The sequence below is a fragment of the Vanellus vanellus genome (genome assembly GCF_965231255.1).
Source record: "Vanellus vanellus genome assembly, contig: HAP1_SCAFFOLD_1960, whole genome shotgun sequence".
Lineage (NCBI taxonomy): Eukaryota > Metazoa > Chordata > Aves > Charadriiformes > Charadriidae > Vanellus > Vanellus vanellus.
In genome coordinates this window covers 2,045-22,816 of record NW_028128718.1, presented here as the reverse complement: position 1 = coordinate 22,816, position 20,772 = coordinate 2,045, and the positions used below count along the sequence as shown (strand labels likewise).

The following is a 20,772-nucleotide window of genomic DNA, read 5'->3' as shown; positions in this document are numbered from 1 at the left end:
GGGGGTCTCCCCAGTAAGGGGTGGGGGGGTCCCCCAATACCCTGGGGGGGTCCCCAAAATATGGGGGCCCTAAATAGTGGGGGAGGGGTCCTCCCAAATTGGGGGGGGTCCCAGATCCCCGGGGGGGGATCCTGAAGCCCTGGGGGGGGTCCCCCCAAAATGTGGAGCCCCCTAAATCCTGGGGGGGGGGTTGTCCTCAAATCCTGGGGGGTCCCCAGTTCCCGGGGGGATCATAAAGCCCTGGGGGGGGCCCCAAATTTTGAGGGGGGGGCAGACCCAGGGTGGGTCCCCAAATCCTGGGGGGGGGGTCCCCAGTTTCCAGGGGGGGATCCTGAAGCTCTGGGGGGGGGTTCCCCAAAATATGGATCCCCCTAAATACGGGGGGGGGGGGGTGTTCCCAAATTCTGGGGGGGCCCAAACCCCAGGGGGGTGTCCCCAAACTTGGGGGGGGTCCCAAGTCCTGGGGGGGGGTCCCCAGATCCCAAGGAGGATCCGAAGCCCCGGGGGGGGTGTCCCCAAAATATGGGGGGGGGGCCTTAAATCCCGGGGGGGTGTCCCCAAACTCAGTGGGGGTCCCCGGCACTCGGGGGGGGTCCTCATCCCGTTGCCCCCCCCAACCTCATTTTGGGGGTCCCGGGGGGGCCCCCCCCATCCCTATGTACAGCGCGGTGACGCCCCCCCCAAGCTGGGAAAGGGGGGGGGGGGGGGCGCTTGTGCTTCCAGGGGGGGCCCCGTCGGGATTGGGGGGGACCCCCGGGGGGGGAGGGGCAGTTTGCCCCCCCCGTGCCTCAGTTTTCCCCGGGGGGGCGGGGGGAGGGGCTGGTCCATTTACATCTATATTACAAGGGAAATGGGAAATGTGTCTTTTTGGGGGGGGGGGGGGGGGGCGGGTTTTTTTGGCAACAAAAGTGTCGGCCGAGGGGGGAGGGGGGGCGCCCCCCCCATGTTGGGGGGGGCCCTCAGTTTGTAGGGGTGGAGAAGGGGGGGTCAACCCCCCCCTCCCCGTCCCCCCCCCTCCTTCATCCTCCCCCCCCCTCGCTGCTGCCCGGGCACGGGGCCCCCCCGGATGGCTTTAGGTGCCCCTCCCCCCCCCCAAATGGGGCTGTCGGACCCCCAGCGCCGTCCGCGCCCCCCCACCCCCCCCCACGCCCGGGTGGGGGGAGCACGAGGACCCTCGTGTCGACACGAGGGGGGGGCCCCGAGGGGCCCGTGTCCAGCGGGGGGGGGGGGCAGTGAGGTGCCCTCGTGCGAGGCTGCGTCCTCGTGCAAGGCCGGGTCCTCGTGCGAGGCCGGGGTGATGTGTGAGGGCAGGTCCTCGTGCGACGCCTGGTCCCCGTGCGAGGCCGGGTGCTCGTGCAAAGGTGGGGCTCCGGGTGAGGCTGGATGCTCGTGCGAGGCCGCGGCCCCGTGTGAAGTGAGCTCCCCGTGCGAGGCTGGCCCCCGGTGCAAAGCCGAGCCCTCGTGCGAGGCTGGGTCCTCGTGCAAAGCCGGATCCTCGTGCGAAGCTGGGTCTTTGCTTGCGGCTGGATCCTTGTGCAAGGCCGGGTCCTTGCGTGAAGCCAGATCCTCGTGCGAAGCCGGGTCTTTGCACAAGTCCCAGCCCTTGTGCGAGGCTGGGTCCTCATGTGAAGCCACATCCTTGCACAAGACTGCATCGCCGTGTGAGGCCGGGTCCTCGTGCGAAGGCAGATCCTTACACGAGTCCGGATCGTCGTGCGGGGCTGGATCCTCATGCGAAGCCACATCCTCGCACGAGTCCGGATCCTTGTGCAAAGCCAGATCCTCGTGCGAAGCTGGGTCTTTGCTTGCGGCTGGATCCTCGTGCGAGGCCAGGTCCCCGTGCAAAGGCAGATCCTCGCGCGAGTCCAGATCCCTGTGCGAGGCCGTGTGGTCGCTTGCGGCTGGATCCCCGTGCGAGGCTGGGTCCTCGTGCGAAGCCACATCCTTGCATGAGTCCAGATCCCCGTGCGAGGCCGGGTCCCCGTGCGAGGCCGGCTCTTTGCTTGCGGCTGGCTCCTCGTGCGAGGCCGGCTCCTCGTGCGAGGCCGCCCCCCCCCAGGAAGCCGAACCCTCGTGCGTGGCAGGACCCTGGTGCGAGGCCGGCTCCTGCCGCCGGGCCGCCCCCCCCCCCGAGGCCGGCTCCCCGTGCGAGGCCGGCCCCTCGTGCGAGGCCGGCTCAGAGGCTGGTGACCAGCTGCATCTGCCCGTCGGGCTCCACCCCCCCCGGCCCCTCGACCCCCCCGAAGGCCTCGGGGCTGTGGCGGCGGGCGGGGGGGGGCGCCCGGGGGGGCCCCCCGAGATAGGGGGGGGCGGGGGGGGGCGCCTCGGGGCTGCTGTCGGGATAGAGCGAGTCCCGAGGCGGGGGGGGGGCGGGAGGGGGGGGGTGCCGGGGGTCGCGGGGGGGGTCGGGGGGGGGTCCCAGCCCCCCCTGGGCGCGAGTCAGCTCTTGGTAGAGGAGTCCCAGCTCGGGGGCGCCGGGGGGGGGCTCGGCGGGGGGCGGGGGGGGCGGGGGGGGGGCGAGGTGGGAGGGGCCCCCCCCGGGGCCGTGGGAGGCGGCCCCCCCGCCGGGGCCGTGCGAAGGGCCCCCCCCGGGGCCGTGCAAAGAGCCCCCCCCGGGGCCGTGGGAGGCGGCCGCGCGCAGGTTGTTGTGCACCAACTCGGAGATGATCATCTTCTCCAGCGCGGCGGCGTCGGGGGGGCCGCGGCGTCCCTCCGGGGGGGCTCCCCCCGGCCCCCCCCGCCCCGCGGCCCCCCCGCCCTCGGGGCCCCCCCGCAGGCTGTAGCTGTTGTTGAAGTTGCCGTTGAGGGGAAGAGGCTCCGGTGGGTCGCGGGGGCCGCCCGGGGGGGGCTCTGTGGGGAGGGGGGGGGGGGGCGTCAGTGGGGCGGGGGGGGGGGACGGGGGGCGCGAGGGGTGGGGGGGGACAAGGGGACTGGGGGGCACGGGGGGTAGAGGGGGATTGGGGGGGCACAGCGGGGCAGGAGGGGGCACAGGGGGGCCACAGGGGGGGCAGATGGGGGGCGAGGGGGCAACAAGGGGATTGGGGGGGTGTGGGGGGGCACAGCGGGGCAGGAGGGGGGGGCAGATGGGGGGCAAGGGGGCACGAGGGGAATGGGGGGCGTGGGGGGGCGTGGGGGGGCAGGAGGGGGATTGGGGGGCACAGGGGGGCATGGGGGGCACAAGGGGGGGGCAGGTGGGGGGGTGAGGGGGCAACAAGGGGTTTGGGGGGGGCACAGGGGGGCAGGAGGGGGATTGGGGGGCACAAAGGGACTGGGGGGGCAGAAGGGGGTAGGAGGGGAATTGGGGGGCACAAAGGGACTGGGGGGGCACGGGGGGGGCACAGGGGGTAGGAGGGGGGCTGGGGGGCACGGGGGGGGCAGGAGGGGGCACAGGGGGGGCCACAGGGGGGGCAGGTGGGGGGCGAGGGGGCAACAAGGGGATTGGGGGGGTATGGGGGGGCACAGCGGGGCAGGAGGGGGCACGGGGGGGCATGGGGGGGCAGGAGTGGGCCTGGGGGGGGCCACAGGGGGGGCAGATGGGGGGCGAGGGGGCAACAAGGGGATTGGGGGGGTGGGGGGGGGCACAAGGGGGGCAGGGGGGGCAGATGGGGGGCAAGGGGTCACGAGGGGAATGGGGGGCGTGGGGGGGCAGGAGGGGGATTGGGGGGCACAGGGGGGCATGGGGGGCACAAGGGGGGGCAGGTGGGGGGGTGAGGGGGCAACAAGGGGTTTGGGGGGGGCACAGGGGGGCAGGAGGGGGATTGGGGGGCACAAAGGGACTGGGGGGGCAGAAGGGGGTAGGAGGGGAATTGGGGGGCACAAAGGGACTGGGGGGGCACGGGGGGGGCACAGGGGGTAGGAGGGGGGCTGGGGGGCACGGGGGGGGCAGGAGGGGGCACAGGGGGGGCCACAGGGGGGGCAGGTGGGGGGCGAGGGGGCAACAAGGGGATTGGGGGGGTATGGGGGGGCACAGCGGGGCAGGAGGGGGCACGGGGGGGCATGGGGGGGCAGGAGTGGGCCTGGGGGGGGCCACAGGGGGGGCAGATGGGGGGCGAGGGGGCAACAAGGGGATTGGGGGGGTGGGGGGGGGCACAAGGGGGGCAGGGGGGGCAGATGGGGGGCAAGGGGGCAACAAGGGGATTGGGGGGGTATGGGGGGGGCACAGCGGGGCAGGAGGGGGCACGGGGGGGCACGGGGGGGCAGACGGGGGGGCAGGAGTGGGCCTGGGGGGGGCCACAGGGGGGGCAGATGGGGGGCGAGGGGGCAACAAGGGGATTGGGGGGGTGGGGGGGCACAAGGGGGGCAGGGGGGGCAGATGGGGGGCAAGGGGGCAACAAGGGGATTGGGGGGGTATGGGGGGGGCACAGCGGGGCAGGAGGGGGCACGGGGGGGCACGGGAGGGCAGGAGGGGGCACAGGGGGGGCCACAGGGGGGGCAGATGGGGGGCGAGGGGGCAACAAGGGGATTGGGGAGTGTGGGGGGGGCACAGCGGGGCAGGAGGGGGGGGCAGATGGGGGGCAAGGGGGCACGAGGGGAATGGGGGGCGTGGGGGGGCGTGGGGGGGCAGGAGGGGGATTGGGGGGCACAGGGGGGCAGGAGGGGGCACGGGTGGCACGGGGGGCACAAGGGGGGGCAGGTGGGGGGGTGAGGGGGCAACAAAGGGTTTGGGGGGGGCACAGGGGGGCAGGAGGGGGATTGGGGGGCACAAAGGGACTGGGGGGGCATGGGGGGGGCAGAAGGGGGTAGGAGGGGAATTGGGGGGCACAAAGGGACTGGGGGGGCACGGGGGGGGCACAGGGGGGTAGGAGGGGGGCTGGGGGGCACGGGGGGGCAGGAGGGGGCAGGAGGGGACACGGGGGGGCACTTACTGATCTCGCGGAAGCTCCCTGGGGACAGAAGGGACAGTTAGGGAGGGACTGGGACCCCCCCATGGCCCCCCCAAACCCCCTCACCCCCCCCAGAACCCCCTCCCGAGGCCATGAAGTGGGGGGCGGGGGGGATTTGGGGAGGAATTTGGGGTACTGGGGGGGCTCTTCTCCCCATACCCACCTCGGGGGGGGCGGGGGGCACTCGGGGATGGGGGGGGGGGGTGTCTGGGGGTTCCGTACCCCCATAACGCCCTGTGGAGGTGAGGGTGGGGGGTGTTTGGGGGTCCCCCCCCACCTCCCAGTACTGAACTGGGGAGTTGAAATTTGGGGGGGGGGGGGCTATGGGGAGATGTGGGGCGTACTGGGGGGGTTTGTGGGGTGCGGGGGGAGTTTGGGGGGGCCGTGCCCCCCCCCGTCCCCACGGAGGGAGCTGAAATTGTGTGATAGTGGGGGGGACACATGGGGACCCCCCAAAAATAGCCCCATATCTACATGTGGAGCTGAATGGGGGCGTGTAGGGCTGTGGGGGGGTCGTAGGGCTATGAGGGGGGTCTATGGGGGTTTGTGGAGGGGGAGGGGGACTTTGGGGGGGGCGGGACCCCCCCGTACCCATCTGGGGAGCTGCAACTGGGGGGTACGGGGGGGGTCAAGGGCCCCCCGAAACCACCCCCATATCTACATGAGGAGCTGAACGGTGGGGTGCGGGGCTGCGGGGGGGTCGTGGGGCTGTGGGGGGGTCTGTGGGGGCCTGTGGGGCGCGGGGGCAGTTTGGGGGGGCCGTACCCACCTGGGGAGGTGAAGGCGGGGGGCGAGGCGGGGGCGAAACCCACCGACTCGGCGATGAGGGTGTTGTAGGGGCTGGAGCCCCCCCGCGGCTGCAGCACCGGGTTGGGCAGAAGGTGGTTCCCCATCGTCCCTGCGGGAAAAGGGGGGGTCAGCGCCCGCCGGGGGGGGCAGAGGGGGCTCAGGGGGTCCCAAGGGGGTTCCAGAGGGGTCTGAGGGGGGGTTGGGGCATCCCAGGGGGGTCTGGGGGGGGTCCCAGGGGGGTCTGGGGGGGTCTTGGGGGGTCCCAGGTAGGTCTGGAGGGTCCTGGGGGAGTCCTGGGGTGTCCCAGGGGGGTCTGGGGGGTCTCAGGGGATCCAAGAGGGGTCTGGGGGGGTCCTGGGGGGGTCCCAGAGGGGTCTGAGGGCGAGTTGGGGGGTCCCAGGGGTGTCTGGGGGTCTTGGGGAGTGCCGGGGGGTCTAGCGAGGCCCCGAGGGGTCCCAAGTGGGTCTGGGGGGGCCCTGAGGGGTCCCAAAGGGGCTTCTGGGGGGGTCTGAGGGGTGTTGGGGCATCCTGGAGAGGTCTGGGGGTTCCCAGAGGGTTCTGGGGGGGGTGGGGGGGGGGTCTCACCTCGGTTGAGGGTGGGGGTGCTGTTGAGGTCCCCCGCCATGAAACTGGACTCCGTCTGCTTCCGCACTGTGTCGTTCCACATCCGCCGGATGCGGCTCTGGGCATAGGGCACGGCTCGGACCCCCCCACGACCCCCCCGCACCGGGGACCCCCCATTGGGGTTCCCCCCCCTCCCAGGGACCCCCCCACCCCGGGGCCCCCCACTAGGGATCCATCCCCCCCCCCCCAGGGACCCCCACTCTGGGGACCCCATCCTGGGGATTTATTCCCCCCCCCCCCCCCCCCGGGACCCCCCTACCCCAGGGACCCTGATGTCCCCAAGCCCCATCGCTATTGGGGACCCCCACCCCATCACCCCCCCGGGGGTGTCATGGGGGTGCTGTGGTTGCCATGGGGGATATGGGGGTGCCATGGGGGGGTCTGGGGGTGCCGTGGGGGTGCTGTGGAGTGCTGTGGGGTGCTGTGGGGTGCCATGGGGGGGTATGGGGGGTGTGAGGGTGCTGTGGGGGTGCTGTGGGGTGCTGTGGGGGGGTCTGGGGGTGCCGTGGGGTGCCATGGGGGATATGGGGGTGCCGTGGGGGTGTGGGGATGCCGTGGGGGTGCTGTGGGATGCCATGGGGGGGTATGGGGGTGCTGTGGGGTGCCATGGGGGGTGTGGGGGTGCTGTGGGGTGCTGTGGGGTGCTGTGGGGTGCCATGGGGGGTGTGGGGGTGCTGTGGGGTGCCATGGGGGGTGTGGGGGTGCTGTGGGGTGCTGTGGGGTGCTGTGGGGTGCCATGGGGGGTGTGGGGGTGCTGTGGGGTGCGATGGGGGGTGTAGGGTGCCGCGGGGGGGTGTGGGGGTGCTGTGGGGTGCCATGGGGGGTGTGGGGGTGCTGGGGGGTGCTGGGGGGTGCCATGGGGGGTGTGGGGTGCCGCGGGGGGGTGTGGGGGCGCGGGGGGCCCACCTGGGTGCCGGTGTAGTAGCGGGTGTTGGTGCGGATGGCGGAGGTCTTGAGGGCGCCCAGGGCGGTGCCGGGGGGGCTGCGCAGGCAGCACGACGTGTGCCGCAGGCACTTGCTCAGCTCCCGGTGCACCTGGGGGGGGAGGGGGGGGCAAAAAGAGGGGTGCGGGGGCGGTGAGGGGGGGGCAGCACCCCCGGGCCCCCCCCCCCGTACGGGACAGCCCACCCCGGAGACCCCAACTCCCCCCAGGACGGGTGCCCCCCCCCCCCCGCCCCCAAAGCCCTGGGACCCCCCCCCAAGAGTGTACCCCCCCGGACACCCCCATATCCCTGAGAGCCCCCCAAGAGTGTACCCCCGACCCCAAATATCCCTGAGACCCCCCCCAAGAATGTACCCTCCCCCCAGGCCCCCCCATATCCCTGAGACCCCTCACCCCCAGATTCCCCCCCCCCCCAAGCCCCCCACCCCACAGATCTCCACTCAGGGGTGCCCCCACTCTTAGTGTCCCCCCCCCAACGTCCAGGTGCCCCCCCCCACATACAGTACACCCCCCCCCCGGCTGCCTCCCACCCACCTTTCCGGGGGGGGTCAGAGGAAGATGAAGACGAAGGTGCCCCACACTGCCCCCCTGCCCTATGCTCCCTACCCCTGTGTGCCCCCCAGGGTGCCCCCCACCTTTGGGTAACCCCCCCAGGGTGCCCCCCCGACCCTTGGGTGCCCCCCCATCCCCCTGGGTGCCCCCCACCCACCCTTATCTGGAGGGCACAGTGGAAGATGAAGACAAAGGTGCCCCACACCGCCCCCCTGCCCCACACTGCCACCCCTGGGTGCCCCCCCGGGGGCCCCCCACCCTTGGGTAACCCCCCCAGCGTGCCCCCCCCACCCTTGGGTGCCCCCCCCCCACCTTTTTCTGGAGGGCGCAGTGGAAGACGAAGATGAAGGTGCCCTGGAGGGCGTTGCAGGCGGTGAAGAGCGAAGCCGTCAGCACGGACTCGCGGGTGACGAAGAGGAGGCCGAAGGCCCAGGTGAGGCCCAGCAGCAGCAGCAGCGCGATGGCCCCCAGCGCCCACGACCTGGGGGGGGGACACAGGGGGGGTCAGGGGGCACAGGGACACCCAGCAGCCACAAATCGGGGGGCACAGTGGGTCAGGGACCCTCAGCACCCACGATGTGGAGGAGAACAGGGGGGCTTCAGGGGCACAGGGACCCCCACACCCGTGATCTGGGGGGACAGGGGGCACAGGGAGCCCCAGCACCCACAGCCTGGGGGGCACAGAGGGGCACAGAGGGTCAGGGACCCCCAGCACCCGCTGTCTGTAGGGCAACAGAGGAGGTTTGGAGGGCACAGGGACCCCCAGCATCCATGATTTGGGGGGCACAGGGGGTCTGGAGCCCTCAGCACCCACAATCTGGGGGTCAGGGGGCACTGGGACCCCAAGCACCCACAAATTGAGGGGCACAGTGGGTCAGAGACCCCCAGCCCCCACAACCTGGGGGGCCACAGGGCTGGGGGACAAGGGGGTGAGGTGGGTCTGGTTTGTGTTTTGGGGTCCCACGGGGAGCCCCAAGTTTGGGGTCTCTCTCCCCATTGCGGGGTGCGGGTTTTGGGGTGTCTGTCCCCGTTTCGGGGCCTCAGGGGGGAGGTTTGTCTCATTTTTGGGGACCCTTCCTCATGCGAGGGGCAGGTGAGTGGGTGGGTCCTGGGGTCCCAGTTTTGGGAGGGGTGCCCCAGTTTTGGGGACCCCAGGATCCCCCCCTCCCAGTCTGGGGGTCTCACTTGATGCTGTCGAGGCGACTGGAGTCGGGTTTGAGGGCAGCGGAGCTGCGCACCATCTTGTGCAGCGTCACCAGCAGGAACACCAGCGTCACCTGCGGGGACGGCCTTCAGCGCCCCACGGCGGGACCCACGGCACCCCCTGCCCCACGGCGGGCACCCCCTCCAACCTCCCCCTTTCCTCCCAGCACCCCACAGCAGCTCTGGTCCCACAGAGGGTCCCACTTCCCCCACGATGGGACCCACAGCACCCGCTGCCCCATGGTGGGACCCCCCACCGTGTATTGTAACTTGGGGGGACCCCACAGCACCCACCACCCCTCAGTGGGACCCCCTCAGCACCCATCACTCCACAGAGGGACCCCCCAGCACCCATCACCCCACACCAGGACCCCCCCAGCACCCACCACCCCACAGAGGCCCCCCCCCGCCCCCCCCCAGCCCCTGGGTGCCCCCCAGCACCCCTCGGTGCCCCCCCGGTGCCCCCCGGCCCCCCCTGACCAGGATGACGAAGGCCACGGGGCCGATGAAGCTCCAGATGAAGTAATTGTCCACCCGCAGCCAACACCTGGGGGTGGGTGGGGCGTCAGGGAGCCACGCCCCTTCTGGTGAGGGAGGCCACGCCCCCAGGGCCACCGTGCCCTCCCTGCCCCCCTATACGTGCCTCCTCAGTGCCCACAGCAGCCATGACAGTGGGGAAAGCCCCGCCCCCAGGGCTCAAGCTCCACCCCCAGGGCTCAGGCCCCACCCCCAGGGCTCAAGCTCCACCCCTAGGGCTCAAGCTCCACCCCCGGGGCCCAGGCCCCGCCCCCAGGGCTCAGGCCCCACCCCCAGGCCCTCATTCACACCAGCTCAGTGCCCACAGCAGCCACAGCCACCACGATGGTGGGGAAAGCCCCGCCCCAAGGCTCAGGCTCCACCCCCAGGGCTCAAGCTCCACCCCAGGGCTCAGGCCCCGCCCCCAGGGCTCAGGCCCCGCCCCCCAGCCCCCCATTCCCACCAGCTCAGTGCCCACAGCAGCCATGACAGTGGGGAAAGCCCCGCCCCCAGGGCTCAGGCTCCACCCCCGGGGCCCGAAGCTCCGCCCCCAGCCCCCCCCCCACTCACGCCTGGTCGGTGCCGTAGCTGCGGTGGTCGACGGCGGCGGCCACGGCCACCACGACGGCGGGGAAGCAGTAGCCACCGGCGTAGTAGTACTTGCGGCGGGAGAGGTCGCTCTCGAAGACCTCGAGCAGCAGCAGGTAGAGGTGGACCCCCTCCAGGCAGAGCCAGGAGAAGGAGGCCAGGAAGAAGTAGTGCAGCAGCCCGGCGAAGATGGGACAGGCCACCTGCGGGGACGGGGACACCGTGGTGGGGACGAGGGGGACAGGACGGCCAGGGGACCCTGCAGTGATGGGGGAGGCCACCTGCGGGGAGGGGGGCCATGGTGGTAGGGACGAGGGGGACAGGATGGCGAGGGGACCCTGCGAAGATGCAGGAGGACACCTGCGGGGATGGGGACATGGTGGGTCTCTGTGGGGGCTGCAGGAGGTCCCAGGGGTGCCGTGGGGGGTGCAGGAGGTCCCAGGGGTGCCATGGGGGTCCCAGGGACGCCATGAGGGGTGCAGGAGGTCCCAGGGGTGCCATGAGGGGTGCAGGAGGTCCCAGGAGCGCCGTGGGGGTCCCAGGGGTGCCATGGGGGTCCCAGGGGCACCATGAGGGGTGCAGAAGGTCCCAGGGGTGCCATGGGGGTCCCAGGGACGCCATGAGGGGTGCAGGAGGTCCCAGGGGCGCCGTGGGGGTCCCAGGGGTGCCATGAGTGGTGCAGGAGGTCCCAGGGGCGCCATGGGAGGGGCGTACTGTGAGGGGGGTGGTGGTAAATTCTCCAAAGCCCCCGACCTGGTACTGGGTCTTATCGATGCCGACGAGGAAGACGAGCTCGGCGAGGAAGAGGCTGATGCAGAGGTTCTTGTGGATGGTGGTGCGGTCGGAGGGCAGCCCCCGCAGGCAGCAGAAGGCGGAGATGCAGACGCCCAGACACACCAGGGCCACCACGATGCCCACCCAGGAGATGACCGACAGCAGCACCTCGTTCAGCCGACCTTGGTACTGCCAGAGAAAAAAATGCCCCCCCCCCAAAAAAAACACCCCCCAAAGGGGTGCAAAGGTCACCCCACCGCCCTCCTTCGCCCCACCCCGCAGCGGGGACGGGTGGGAGAGGCGGGTGGAGAGGAACCTAACGAAGTTCTCCATGGGCGAGTGCGGGGTGCTGCATCCGGGGGGGCATAACCCCACCCAGCGGTACGGGGCTGACCTGCGGGACCTCCAAACTCACCCCGTGCGGCCCCAAACTCATCCTGTGGCCCCAAACTCATCCCGTGGCCCCAAACTCATCCCGTGGCCCCAAACTCATCCCACGTGGCCCCAAACTCATCCCACGTGGCCCCAAGCTCGTCTCGTGTCCTCAAACTCTTCCTGTGTGTCCCCAAACTCACCCCATGCATCCCCAAACTCACCCCGTGTCTCAAACTCATCCCGCGTGTCCCCAAGATTATCCCATGTCCCCAAACTCATCCTATGTCCTAAACTGATCCCGTGTCTTGAACTCATCCCGTGTCTCCAAACTCACCTTGTGTGTCCCCAAACTCATCCCACATGTCCCCAAGATCCTTCCATGTCCCCAAACTCATCACGTCCTAAACTCATCCTGTGTCCTAAACTCATCCCATGTCTCCAAACTCACCCCATCCATCCTTAAACTCATCCCATGTCCCCAAACTCATCCCGTGTCTCCAAACTCACCTTGTGTGTCCCCAAACACATCCCGCATGTCCCCAAGATCCTCCCATGTCCCCAAACTCATCACGTCCTAAACTCATCCTGTGTCCTAAACTCATCCCATGTCCCCGAACTCACCCCATCCATCCTTAAACTCATCCCATGTCCCCAAACTCATCCTGCGCATCCCCAAGCTTATCCCATGTCCCCAAACTCATCCCGTGTCCCCAAACTCACCCCATGTCTCCCCAAACTCATCCCATATGTCCCCAAACTCACCCCATGTGTCCCCAAACTCATCCCGTGTCTCCCCACGCTCATCCCGTGTCTCCCCACGCTCATCCCGTGTCTCCCCAAACTTGTCCCGCGCGTCCCCGCGCTCACGCTCTCGCGGTGGGCCATGAGGACGGCGAAGTTGGTGAGGTGGCTGCAGGCGCAGGAGGTGTGGGTGGCGTTGGTGTCCAGCAGGCGACAGCCCTGCGTCGACCAGTGCCCCGTCATCGACCGCTCCGAGTAGTTCCAGAAGGAGCAGTTGGCGTTGAAATGGTTCTTCGCCTGGTGGGGAGATGGGGGGGGGGGATTAGGGGGGTCTCTGGGGAGGGGTGGGGGTCCCAGGGGGGTGGGTGAGGGTCCCAGGGATGGGGTGAGGGTCCCAGGGGGGTCCCTGGGGAGGGGTGGGGGTCCCAGGGATGGGGTGAGGGTCCCAGGGGGGTCCCTGGGGAGGTCCCAGGGGGGTGGGGGAGGGTTCCAAGGATGGGGTAAGGGTCCCAAGGGCTGGGTGGGGGTCTCTGGGGAGGTCCCGGGGGTCCCGGGGGATGGGTGAGGGTCTCAGGGATCACAGGAGGTCCCAGCAGGGTCCCTTGGCCTGGGTGGGGGTCCCAGGGGGTCCCAGAGGGGTGGGTGAGGGTCCCAGGGAGGGGGTGAGGGTCCCAGGGGGGTTCCTGGGGAGGGGTGGGGGTCCCAGGGAGGGGGTGAGGGTCCCAGGGGGGTTCCTGGGGAGGGGTGGGGGTCCCAGAGGGGTGGGGGAGGGTCCCAGGGAGGGGGTGAGGGCCCCACGGGTTCTCTAGGGAGGGGTGGGGGTCCCAGGGGTTGGGGGAGGATCTCAGGGAGGGGATGAGGGTCCCAGGGGGGTTCCTGGGGAGGGGTGGGGGTCCCAGAGGGGTGGGTGACGGTCCCAGGGATGGGGTGAGGGTCCCAGGGGGGTTCCTGGGGAGGGGTGGGGGTCCCAGAGGGGTGGGGGAGGGTCCCAGGGAGGGGGTGAGGGCCCCACGGGTTCTCTAGGGAGGGGTGGGGGTCCCAGGGGTTGGGGGAGGATCTCAGGGATGGGGTGAGGGTCCCAGGGGGGTTCCTGGGGAGGGGTGGGGGTCCCAGAGGGGTGGGGAAGGGTCCCAGGGAGGGGGTGAGGGCCCCACGGGTTCTCTAGGGAGGGGTGGGGGTCCCAGGGGTTGGGGGAGGATCTCAGGGAGGGGATGAGGGTCCCAGGGGGGTTCCTGGGGAGGGGTGGGGGTCCCAGAGGGGTGGGTGAGGGTCCCAGGGATGGGGTGAGGGTCCCAGGGAGGTCTCTGGAGCTGGGTGGGGGGGCCCAGGGGGTCCCGGGGGCTGGGTGTGGGTCTCTGGGGGGTCCCTAGAGGGGGGTGGGGGGTCCCCAGAGCTGGCTGGGTGTCCCAGGGGCGGGGGGGGGGGGGGGATCGTGGTGTCCTGGGGGGTGGGGGGGGGTCCCGAGCGCCAGGCGGGGGTCCCGGGGTGGGGGGGTGTGTGGGGGGGTGGGGGTCGCACCTCGAGGTGGGGCAGGGTGAAGACGACGGGGTCCATGAGGAAGACGCGGCTGGACTCCTTGTTGATGGAGGCGGCGATGACCTGGGAGTTGACGACGAGGGGGGGGGCGCGGGCCCCCACCTCCCCCCCCAGGCGCACGGTGGCATTCTCGGTGGAGAGGAAGAGCCCCAGGTTGTTGTAGAGGATGAAGACCACCTTCACCACCCCTGGGGGAGCCGACCGTCAGAGCGCCCCCCGCACAGAGCCCCCCACATCCCCCCTGCACCCCCCACGTCTCTCCTGGACCCCCCCCTCCCCCAAATCCCTCCCTGCACCCCCCCCCCAAATCCCTGCACGCCCCCAAATCCCCCCTGCACCCCCCCAAATCCCAAATCCCCCCTGCACCCCCCCCAAATCTCTCCATACACCCCCAAATCCCCCCTGGACCCCCCCCAAGCCCTCCTGTTTCGCCCAGGGCCCCCCCCCCACTTCTGACCTGCCCCCAAACCCACCCTCAATGTCCCCAGACCCCCCGGGACCCCTGAGGGCTCCCAGGACCCCCAAAATACCCCCCAGACCCCCTCAGGTACCCCCTGGCCCCCTGAGAACCCCCCCAGAACCCTCCAGACCCCCCCAGCTGTCCCCCTGGACCCCTGAGACCCCCCCCAGAATGCTCCAGACCCCCTGGGTGCCCCCTGGACCCCTGAGACCCCCCCCAGCACCCTCCGGACTCCTCCTGGTGCATCTCTGGTCCCGAATTCCCCCCCCGGACACTCCAGATCCCCCTGGCTGCCTCCCTGGAACCCAGAGACCCCCCCCCAGACCCCCCCAGGTACCCCCCGACCCCTGAGACGCCCCCCAGAACCCTCCAGACCCCTCCGGGTGCCCCCTGGGCCCCTGAGGCTCCCTCCAGGACCCCCATGACCCCCCCGGATGCCCCCAGCCCCCCCCCCGGCCCCTCACCGTTACGGCTGTTCTGTTTGAGGGTATTGGCCGAGAGTTGGATGAAACTTTCGCCCCCAAATTCTTGGGGGAACACCAGTTCCTGGACCTGTCCCTCCGTGTTCAGCACCGTCACCTCCAGCACTGCGCCACAGCACACGCGTGTCACGGCACACGCGTGTCACGGCATGCGCCGGGGGGGCTTCCCTGGGACACAGGTGACCCCTGAGGACCCGGGAGCGGATGTGTGTGTGTGGGGGGGATGGGGTCTCCCCCACTTTGCTGGGGTCCGTGGGGAGGGGATGGGGGTTTGGGGGGGCCACGGGGACCCCACAGTGGGGACAGGGCTCTCGGGGGGGACCCAGGCATGTGGGTCGGGGTCTCCCCCACCCTACTGGGGACTCCAGGGGGGGCCCGGGGGTTTGATGGGGGACCCTGGGGACCCAGGAGTGTGGGTCGGGGTCTCCCCCCCCCTGCTGGGGTCCCTGGGGAGGGGACAGGGTTTTGGGGGGGACCCTGGGGACACAGGTACCCCCTGAGGACCCAGGCGCGTGGGTGGGGGTCTCCTCCACCCTACTGAGGACCCCCATAGAGGGGACAGGGCTTTGGGGGTGGACGCTGGGGACCCAGGAGCGTGGGTGGGGGTCTCTCCCACCCTACAGGGGGCCCTGAGCAGGGGTAAGGCTTCGGGGGAGGGCTCCGGTGACCCAGGCGTGTGGGTGGGGGGGGGGGCTATGGGGCGGGGAGAGGGGTTCGGGGGGCGGGGAGGAGGTGGGGGGGGTCTGACCCAGGTTCTGGCGGGCGGCGAGGAAGCGGGCGGGCTCCTTGACGTTGTCGGCCAGCAGGAAGGCGCCCTCCTCCAGCACGTCCAGCAGCATGGTGGCCGTGTGCGCCTGCTCCGACCCGTTCATGTCCCGCCAGGACTCCAGCGCCTCCGGCCGCAGCAGGTTATCCACCGCCTCCACCACCGCCTGCGGGGCACGGGGGGACACGCCCACGTCAGGCCACGCCCCCCCCCTCACCACGCCCACTTAAACAGGTTCCCCCTCCCCCCCGCCTGTGCCATCTCTGCCTGTAAGGAAATACACAGCACTGCTTACCCACAGGCCCCGCCCCCCTGACACGCCCATCCACTCAAGCCCCACCCACCGTAGACCCCACCCATGCACAGCCCCCTGCCGATCCCAGGCCACACCCATCTAGTGACCCCGCCCATGCAGAGACTCCACCCCAGCCCCACCCACCCCCAGGCCCCACCCACCCACCTCCATTAAGCTCCCCGCCCACCAAACCACGCCCATGCAGAGGCCACGCCTACTCAAGACCCACCCACCAGCACAGGTCTCTGCCCATTCCAGGCCCCGCCCATGCAGAGACCCCACCCTGGCCACACCCACCAGACCAAGGCCCTCCCACCACATGTCCCCACCCACTCCCAGACCACACCCACTCCCCACAGGCCCTGCCCATTGACACCCCTCACCAGGCCATGCCCTGGACACACCCACACCACACCCCGCCCACTAGGCCATACCCATTGCTCAGACCACGCCCACCCCCAGGCCCCGCCCACTCACCTTGATGTAATCCTTACAGGTCCGCTCCCGCTTGTGCATCTGGGGGGGGAACCGATGGCGTTGGGGGGGACCCACAGGTGTGGGGCTGCCCGACCCCCACATATGGGGCAGATACACCCACATATGGGGCTGCCGGACCCCCACGTATGGGGCCACTGGACCCCCACATATGGGGCACGGACCCCCACATATGGGGTGAAGACACCCACATATGGGGCTGGGTGACCCCCATATCTGCAGCTGGAAGACCCCAATATTTGGGGCAGAGGAACGCCAATATTTGGGCAGAAGGACCTCAGCTTCTGGAGTAGAACCCCAATATCTGGGGCTGGAGAACCCCAATATTTGGGGCAGAGGAACCCCAACACTTGGGGCAGAGGAATGCCTATATTTGGGGCAGGAGGACCTCAGCTTCTGGAGCAGAACCCCAATATCTGGGGCTGGAGAACCCCAATATTTGGGGCAGAGGAACCCCAACACTTGAGGCAGGAGGACCCCAATATTTGGGGCCGACCCCCAAAACCGTGGGGCAGGAGAACCCCCCCAAAATCGGGGCCAACCGCCTCCTTCTGAGCACGGCAGACCCTCAATGCCGGGGGGAGCCCGGGGTTGCCCCACCTTCGGGGTCAGGGCTGCGCTATCTTTGGGGCGGGCTGTACACCCAGATAGAGGGTTGGGGGGGGGTGGGGGGTTTTGGGGGGGTGTCCCCAAACCTTGTTGTAGTTCTTGCCGGCGGACTCGCGCTCGACGGGGCGCAGCGCCTGCAGTTGGGCGTCCAGGATGTCCAGGAGCTGCTCCAGCAGCCGCACGGCCGAACTGACGTCTCCGGCGTAGACGGGGCCCCGCGTGTGGCGCGCCAGCTCGCTGGCGATGTTGGCCGCGTTCTCCCCGCTCTTGATCTGGGGGATGAGGGGGGGGCGGCGGTGAGAGGGGTACCCCCATATCACCCCCCCGGGGGGACCGAAGGTTTGGGGGATGTGGGGGTGCCCCCCTGGGTGAGGATCATCCGCCCCAGTGGGTCACTGTGGGATGGGGATGCACCAATCGTTCTATGGGGAGGGGGTTTGGGGGGGCATGGGGGGATTTGGGGGGGCTGTGGGGGGGTTTTAGGGGGGCTGTGGCTGGGTGGGGGTGTTGGGGGGGGTCGCAGGGGTGTTGGGTGGGGGGATGTGGGGGTGCCCCCCTGGGTGAGGATACCCCACCCCAGTGGGTCGCTGTGGGATGGGGATGCACTAATGGTCCTATGGGGAGGGGGTTTTTGGGGGGCACAGGGGGATTTGGGGGGGCTGTGGCTGGGGGAGGGTGTTCAGGGGTTCCCAGGAATGTTGGGTGGGGGGTCCCAGGGGCGGGGGGATGTGGGGGTGCCCCCCTGGGTGAGGATACCCCACCCCAGTGGGTCACTGTGGGATGGGGACGCACTGATGGTTCTATGGGGAGGGGGTTTGAGGGGGCATGGGGGGATTTGGGGGGGTGTTGGGGGGGGTTTTGGGGGGGCTGTGGCTGGGGGGGGTGTTGGGGGGGTTCCCAGGGGTGGGGGGATGTTGGGGTGCCCCCCTGGGTGAGTATCCCCCACCCCGGTGGGTCGCTGTGGGATGGGGATGTGTGTGCGTCTCCTTTTGCTGGAAAGGTCCCCATTTGGGGGGGGGGGGGTGGTTTTGGGGGGGAGGTGGGAGTGTCCCCATGCCGGGGGGGGGCCCCCCGGGGTATTTTTGGGGGTGTCCCCCCCCCGGGTACCTTCTGGGCCACCTGGTTGACCCAGGGGCTGGTGCAGTTGCTGAGGTCGGGCCCGCGGGGGTTCCACACCCCCAGCCCCAGCAGGCACTGGAAGGAGGCGATGCCTGGGGGGGGCACGGGGGGACACGGGGGGGGACAAACGGGGGGGGGCGTCAGGGACACCCCCCCACCCCCCAGAGCTGTCCCCCAGCCCTGCCACGCTGTCCCCCCCCCCATGCTGTGCCCCCCACCCGCAAGGCCACTGGTCCCCCGTAGTGGTCCCCCACCCCCCCCCGGACCCCCCCACAGCCCCCCGGGAGTGTCTTTATACCCCCTCAGTCCCCCCATTACCCCAGAGCCCCCAAAGCCCCCCAGGACCCCCCTGCCCCCCATAACCCCCATGACCCCATGTCGTCCCCCCCAGCCCCCAATACCCCCCTTGTAGCCCCTTATAGCCCCCCAAGACCCCCCCTGCCCCTCCCAGTCCCCCAGGCCCCCCCACGCCCCCCCCAGCCCCCCGTAGTCCCCCCCCCGAGCCCCTCAGAGCCCCCCAGAACCCCCCTGGCCCCCCTTACCCCCTCCGACCCCATGTCCCCCAGCCCCCCCAGCCCCCCCCGGCCCCCTCCAGCCCCCCCCAGCCCCCCCGGCCCCCCCCGGCCCCCCCCCGGCCCCCCCCCGTACCGCGGGTGCCCTTGGGGCAGGGTCTCTCCACCACCACCCCCTGCTGCGCCGCCGGCCACTGCACCCTCCGCACCTCCCGCGCCTCGCACAGCCGCGCCGGGCCCCCCCCGGGCCCCCCCGCCCCGGGCCCCCCCCCTCCGGGCCCCCCCGGAGGGCGGCGAGAGGCGGCGGGGGGCGGTGGTGGTGGTGGGACCCCCCACCCCGTTATTGGGGGGTCCCGGGGAACCGGGGGGTCCCCCCGGGGTGGCGGCGCTGTGGGCTGGACCAGGGCCCGGGGGGGGCCCGGGGGGGGGTCCTGGGCGGGGGGTGAGGGGTCCCCGTCTCGCCGTGGGGGTGGGGCCGGGGGCCACCGAGCTCCGGGCCACCGTGGGGCGCGCTGGGGCCACGCTGGGGGCCGCCGTTGTCACTGGACCTGGGGGGGGTGACACGGAAGGGGGGTGGGGGTCAGGGGGCTGTGGAGCCCCCCCGAACCTCCCCCCCCCCCCTCCAGGGAAACCCGGGCAGTGGGGTGCCCCCCATCAACCCCGGCCCCCCGACCCCCGGCGGGGAAGGGGATCCAGGTATGTGGGGCACCCCCAAAGTGACCTCAGACCCCCCCCAAGTCACTGGGACACCCCCAAAGTCAACCTGACCCCATGTGTCTGGGGCTGCACCCCCAAAGTCTTCCTGGACCCCCAGGGTCCCCCCAAATGACCCCAGACCCCCCAGGGCTCCCCCCAGGTGTCTGGGGCACCCCCATATTAACTGGGGACCCCCCCAAAACTCCTCCCAGATGTCTGGGGCTGCCCCCCCCATCACCCCAGACCTCCAGGGCTCCCCCAGGTGTCTGGGGCACCCCCAAAGTCAATTTGGAACCCCCCCCAAACTCCCCCTGGGTATCCAGAGCTGTCCCCCCCCCCCACAGGTCACCCCAGGGCTCCCCCCAGATATCTGGGGCGCCCCCAAAGTCAATCCGGACCCCCAGGGCTTCCCCTGGCTACCCAGGGCTGCCCCCACAAAGCCAAGGGGGACCCCAAATCTCCCCCAAAACCCCTCATTTCTCCTTCCCCGCCCCCCCCCCCCCCCCCAAAAAAAAACCCCCCAGGATGCTCACCGGCCCCGGGGTCGGGGGGTCCGAACTCCAGTCCGTAGCGCACCACGAAGTAGTTATTCCAGACGTAGAGCTGGTTGTCGCGGGGGTTGTAGTCGACGGAGGAGACGTACTGGTAGGGGTTGGGGAAGGCCATCTCCAGCGCCTCCCCCCGGTTCGCCCGCGTGTTGAAGGCGTACGCCACCCGGTTGCCGGCGGCTTCGCTGTCGTCGTCCACGTAAACGCTCCGGATGACGTAGAGGACGCCGCAGGCCATGAAGGCGTTGGAGGCCGCTCGCTTGTCGTAGCCGGTTTCCCACGTGCCCTCGAAGCGGAGGGTGTAGGGGTTGAGCTGACTCACCACCAAGCGGCCGCCGTTGCCCTCGGTGGCGTAGATGACCCACAGCCCCTCCTCGTCCACCGCCAGGTCGATGTCGGTTTGCCCCCCCAGCGATAGGGGGAGGTGTCGTGGTAGTTGGCGGCGCCCACCACCGTCTCGCCGCTCTTGATGCGGGTGCGCAGGTCGTACTTGACGATGTTGCGGGTGCGCTCCTTGTTGTAGAAGACGGCGCCGTCGTAGACGACGAAGCCGGTGCCGTCCACGCGGTTGGGCAGGCGGTAGGTGGTGGTGTGGCGGGCGCCCACGTAGTCGTCCCAGGAGGCGTACTCGGTGAGCGTGTCGGTGCGGTACGGCACCCAGGGCATGACGTAGAGGCGGTCGCCGGCTTGGAGCGGATCGCGGCACCAGGCGCCGGCTTGGTGCTGGGACTCGTGGCTGGAGGTCGGGGAGCCGATGCGCTGCAGAGTGCCCGGGCAGACGAAGACTGCGGGGACGGGGACGGGACGGGGACGGGGGGACAGGCCACGGGGGGACGGGGAGGGACAGGGGGACACGGGGAGGGACGGAGGGGCGTGGGGAGGGACGGGGGACAGACACGGGGACACGGGGAGGGACAGGGGGACAGACACGGGGACACGGGGAGGGACAGGGGGACACAGGGAGGGACGGAGGGGCGTGGGGAGGGACAGGGGACAGACACGGGGACATGGGGAGGGACAGGGGGACACAGGGATGGATGGAGGGGTGTGGGGAGGGACAGGGGACAGACACGGGGACACGGGGAGGGACAGGGGGACACGGGGAGGGACGGAGGGGCGTGGGGAGGGACAGGGGACAGACATGGGGACACGGGGACGGACAGGGGGACACGGGGAGGGACGGAAGGGCATGGGGAGGGACAGGGGACAGACACGGGGACACGGGGATGGACAGGGGGACACGGGAGGGACGGAGGGGTGTGGGGA

General features: G+C 70.9%; 1 protein-coding gene across 1 annotated transcript; it reads right to left on the bottom strand.

Annotated features, from left to right (window-relative positions):
• Positions 1 to 1,241: 1,241 nt before the first annotated feature.
• LOC309684093 (adhesion G protein-coupled receptor L1-like) lies at positions 1,242 to 20,291 on the bottom strand (the record flags this gene model as incomplete). Its single annotated transcript, XM_082500050.1, is given in 22 exon segments — positions 1,242 to 2,183; positions 2,620 to 2,850; positions 4,866 to 4,883; positions 5,475 to 5,492; positions 5,653 to 5,781; positions 6,258 to 6,354; positions 7,203 to 7,331; positions 8,104 to 8,272; positions 8,977 to 9,068; positions 9,475 to 9,541; positions 10,081 to 10,301; positions 10,852 to 11,061; positions 12,115 to 12,285; positions 13,507 to 13,712; positions 14,449 to 14,571; positions 15,215 to 15,398; positions 16,005 to 16,043; positions 16,718 to 16,903; positions 17,739 to 17,842; positions 18,399 to 18,533; positions 19,492 to 19,908; positions 19,911 to 20,291. Coding segments are annotated over 22 exon segments (4,269 nt in total), but the record flags the coding sequence as incomplete, so codon positions are not given.
• Positions 20,292 to 20,772: the final 481 nt, after the last annotated feature.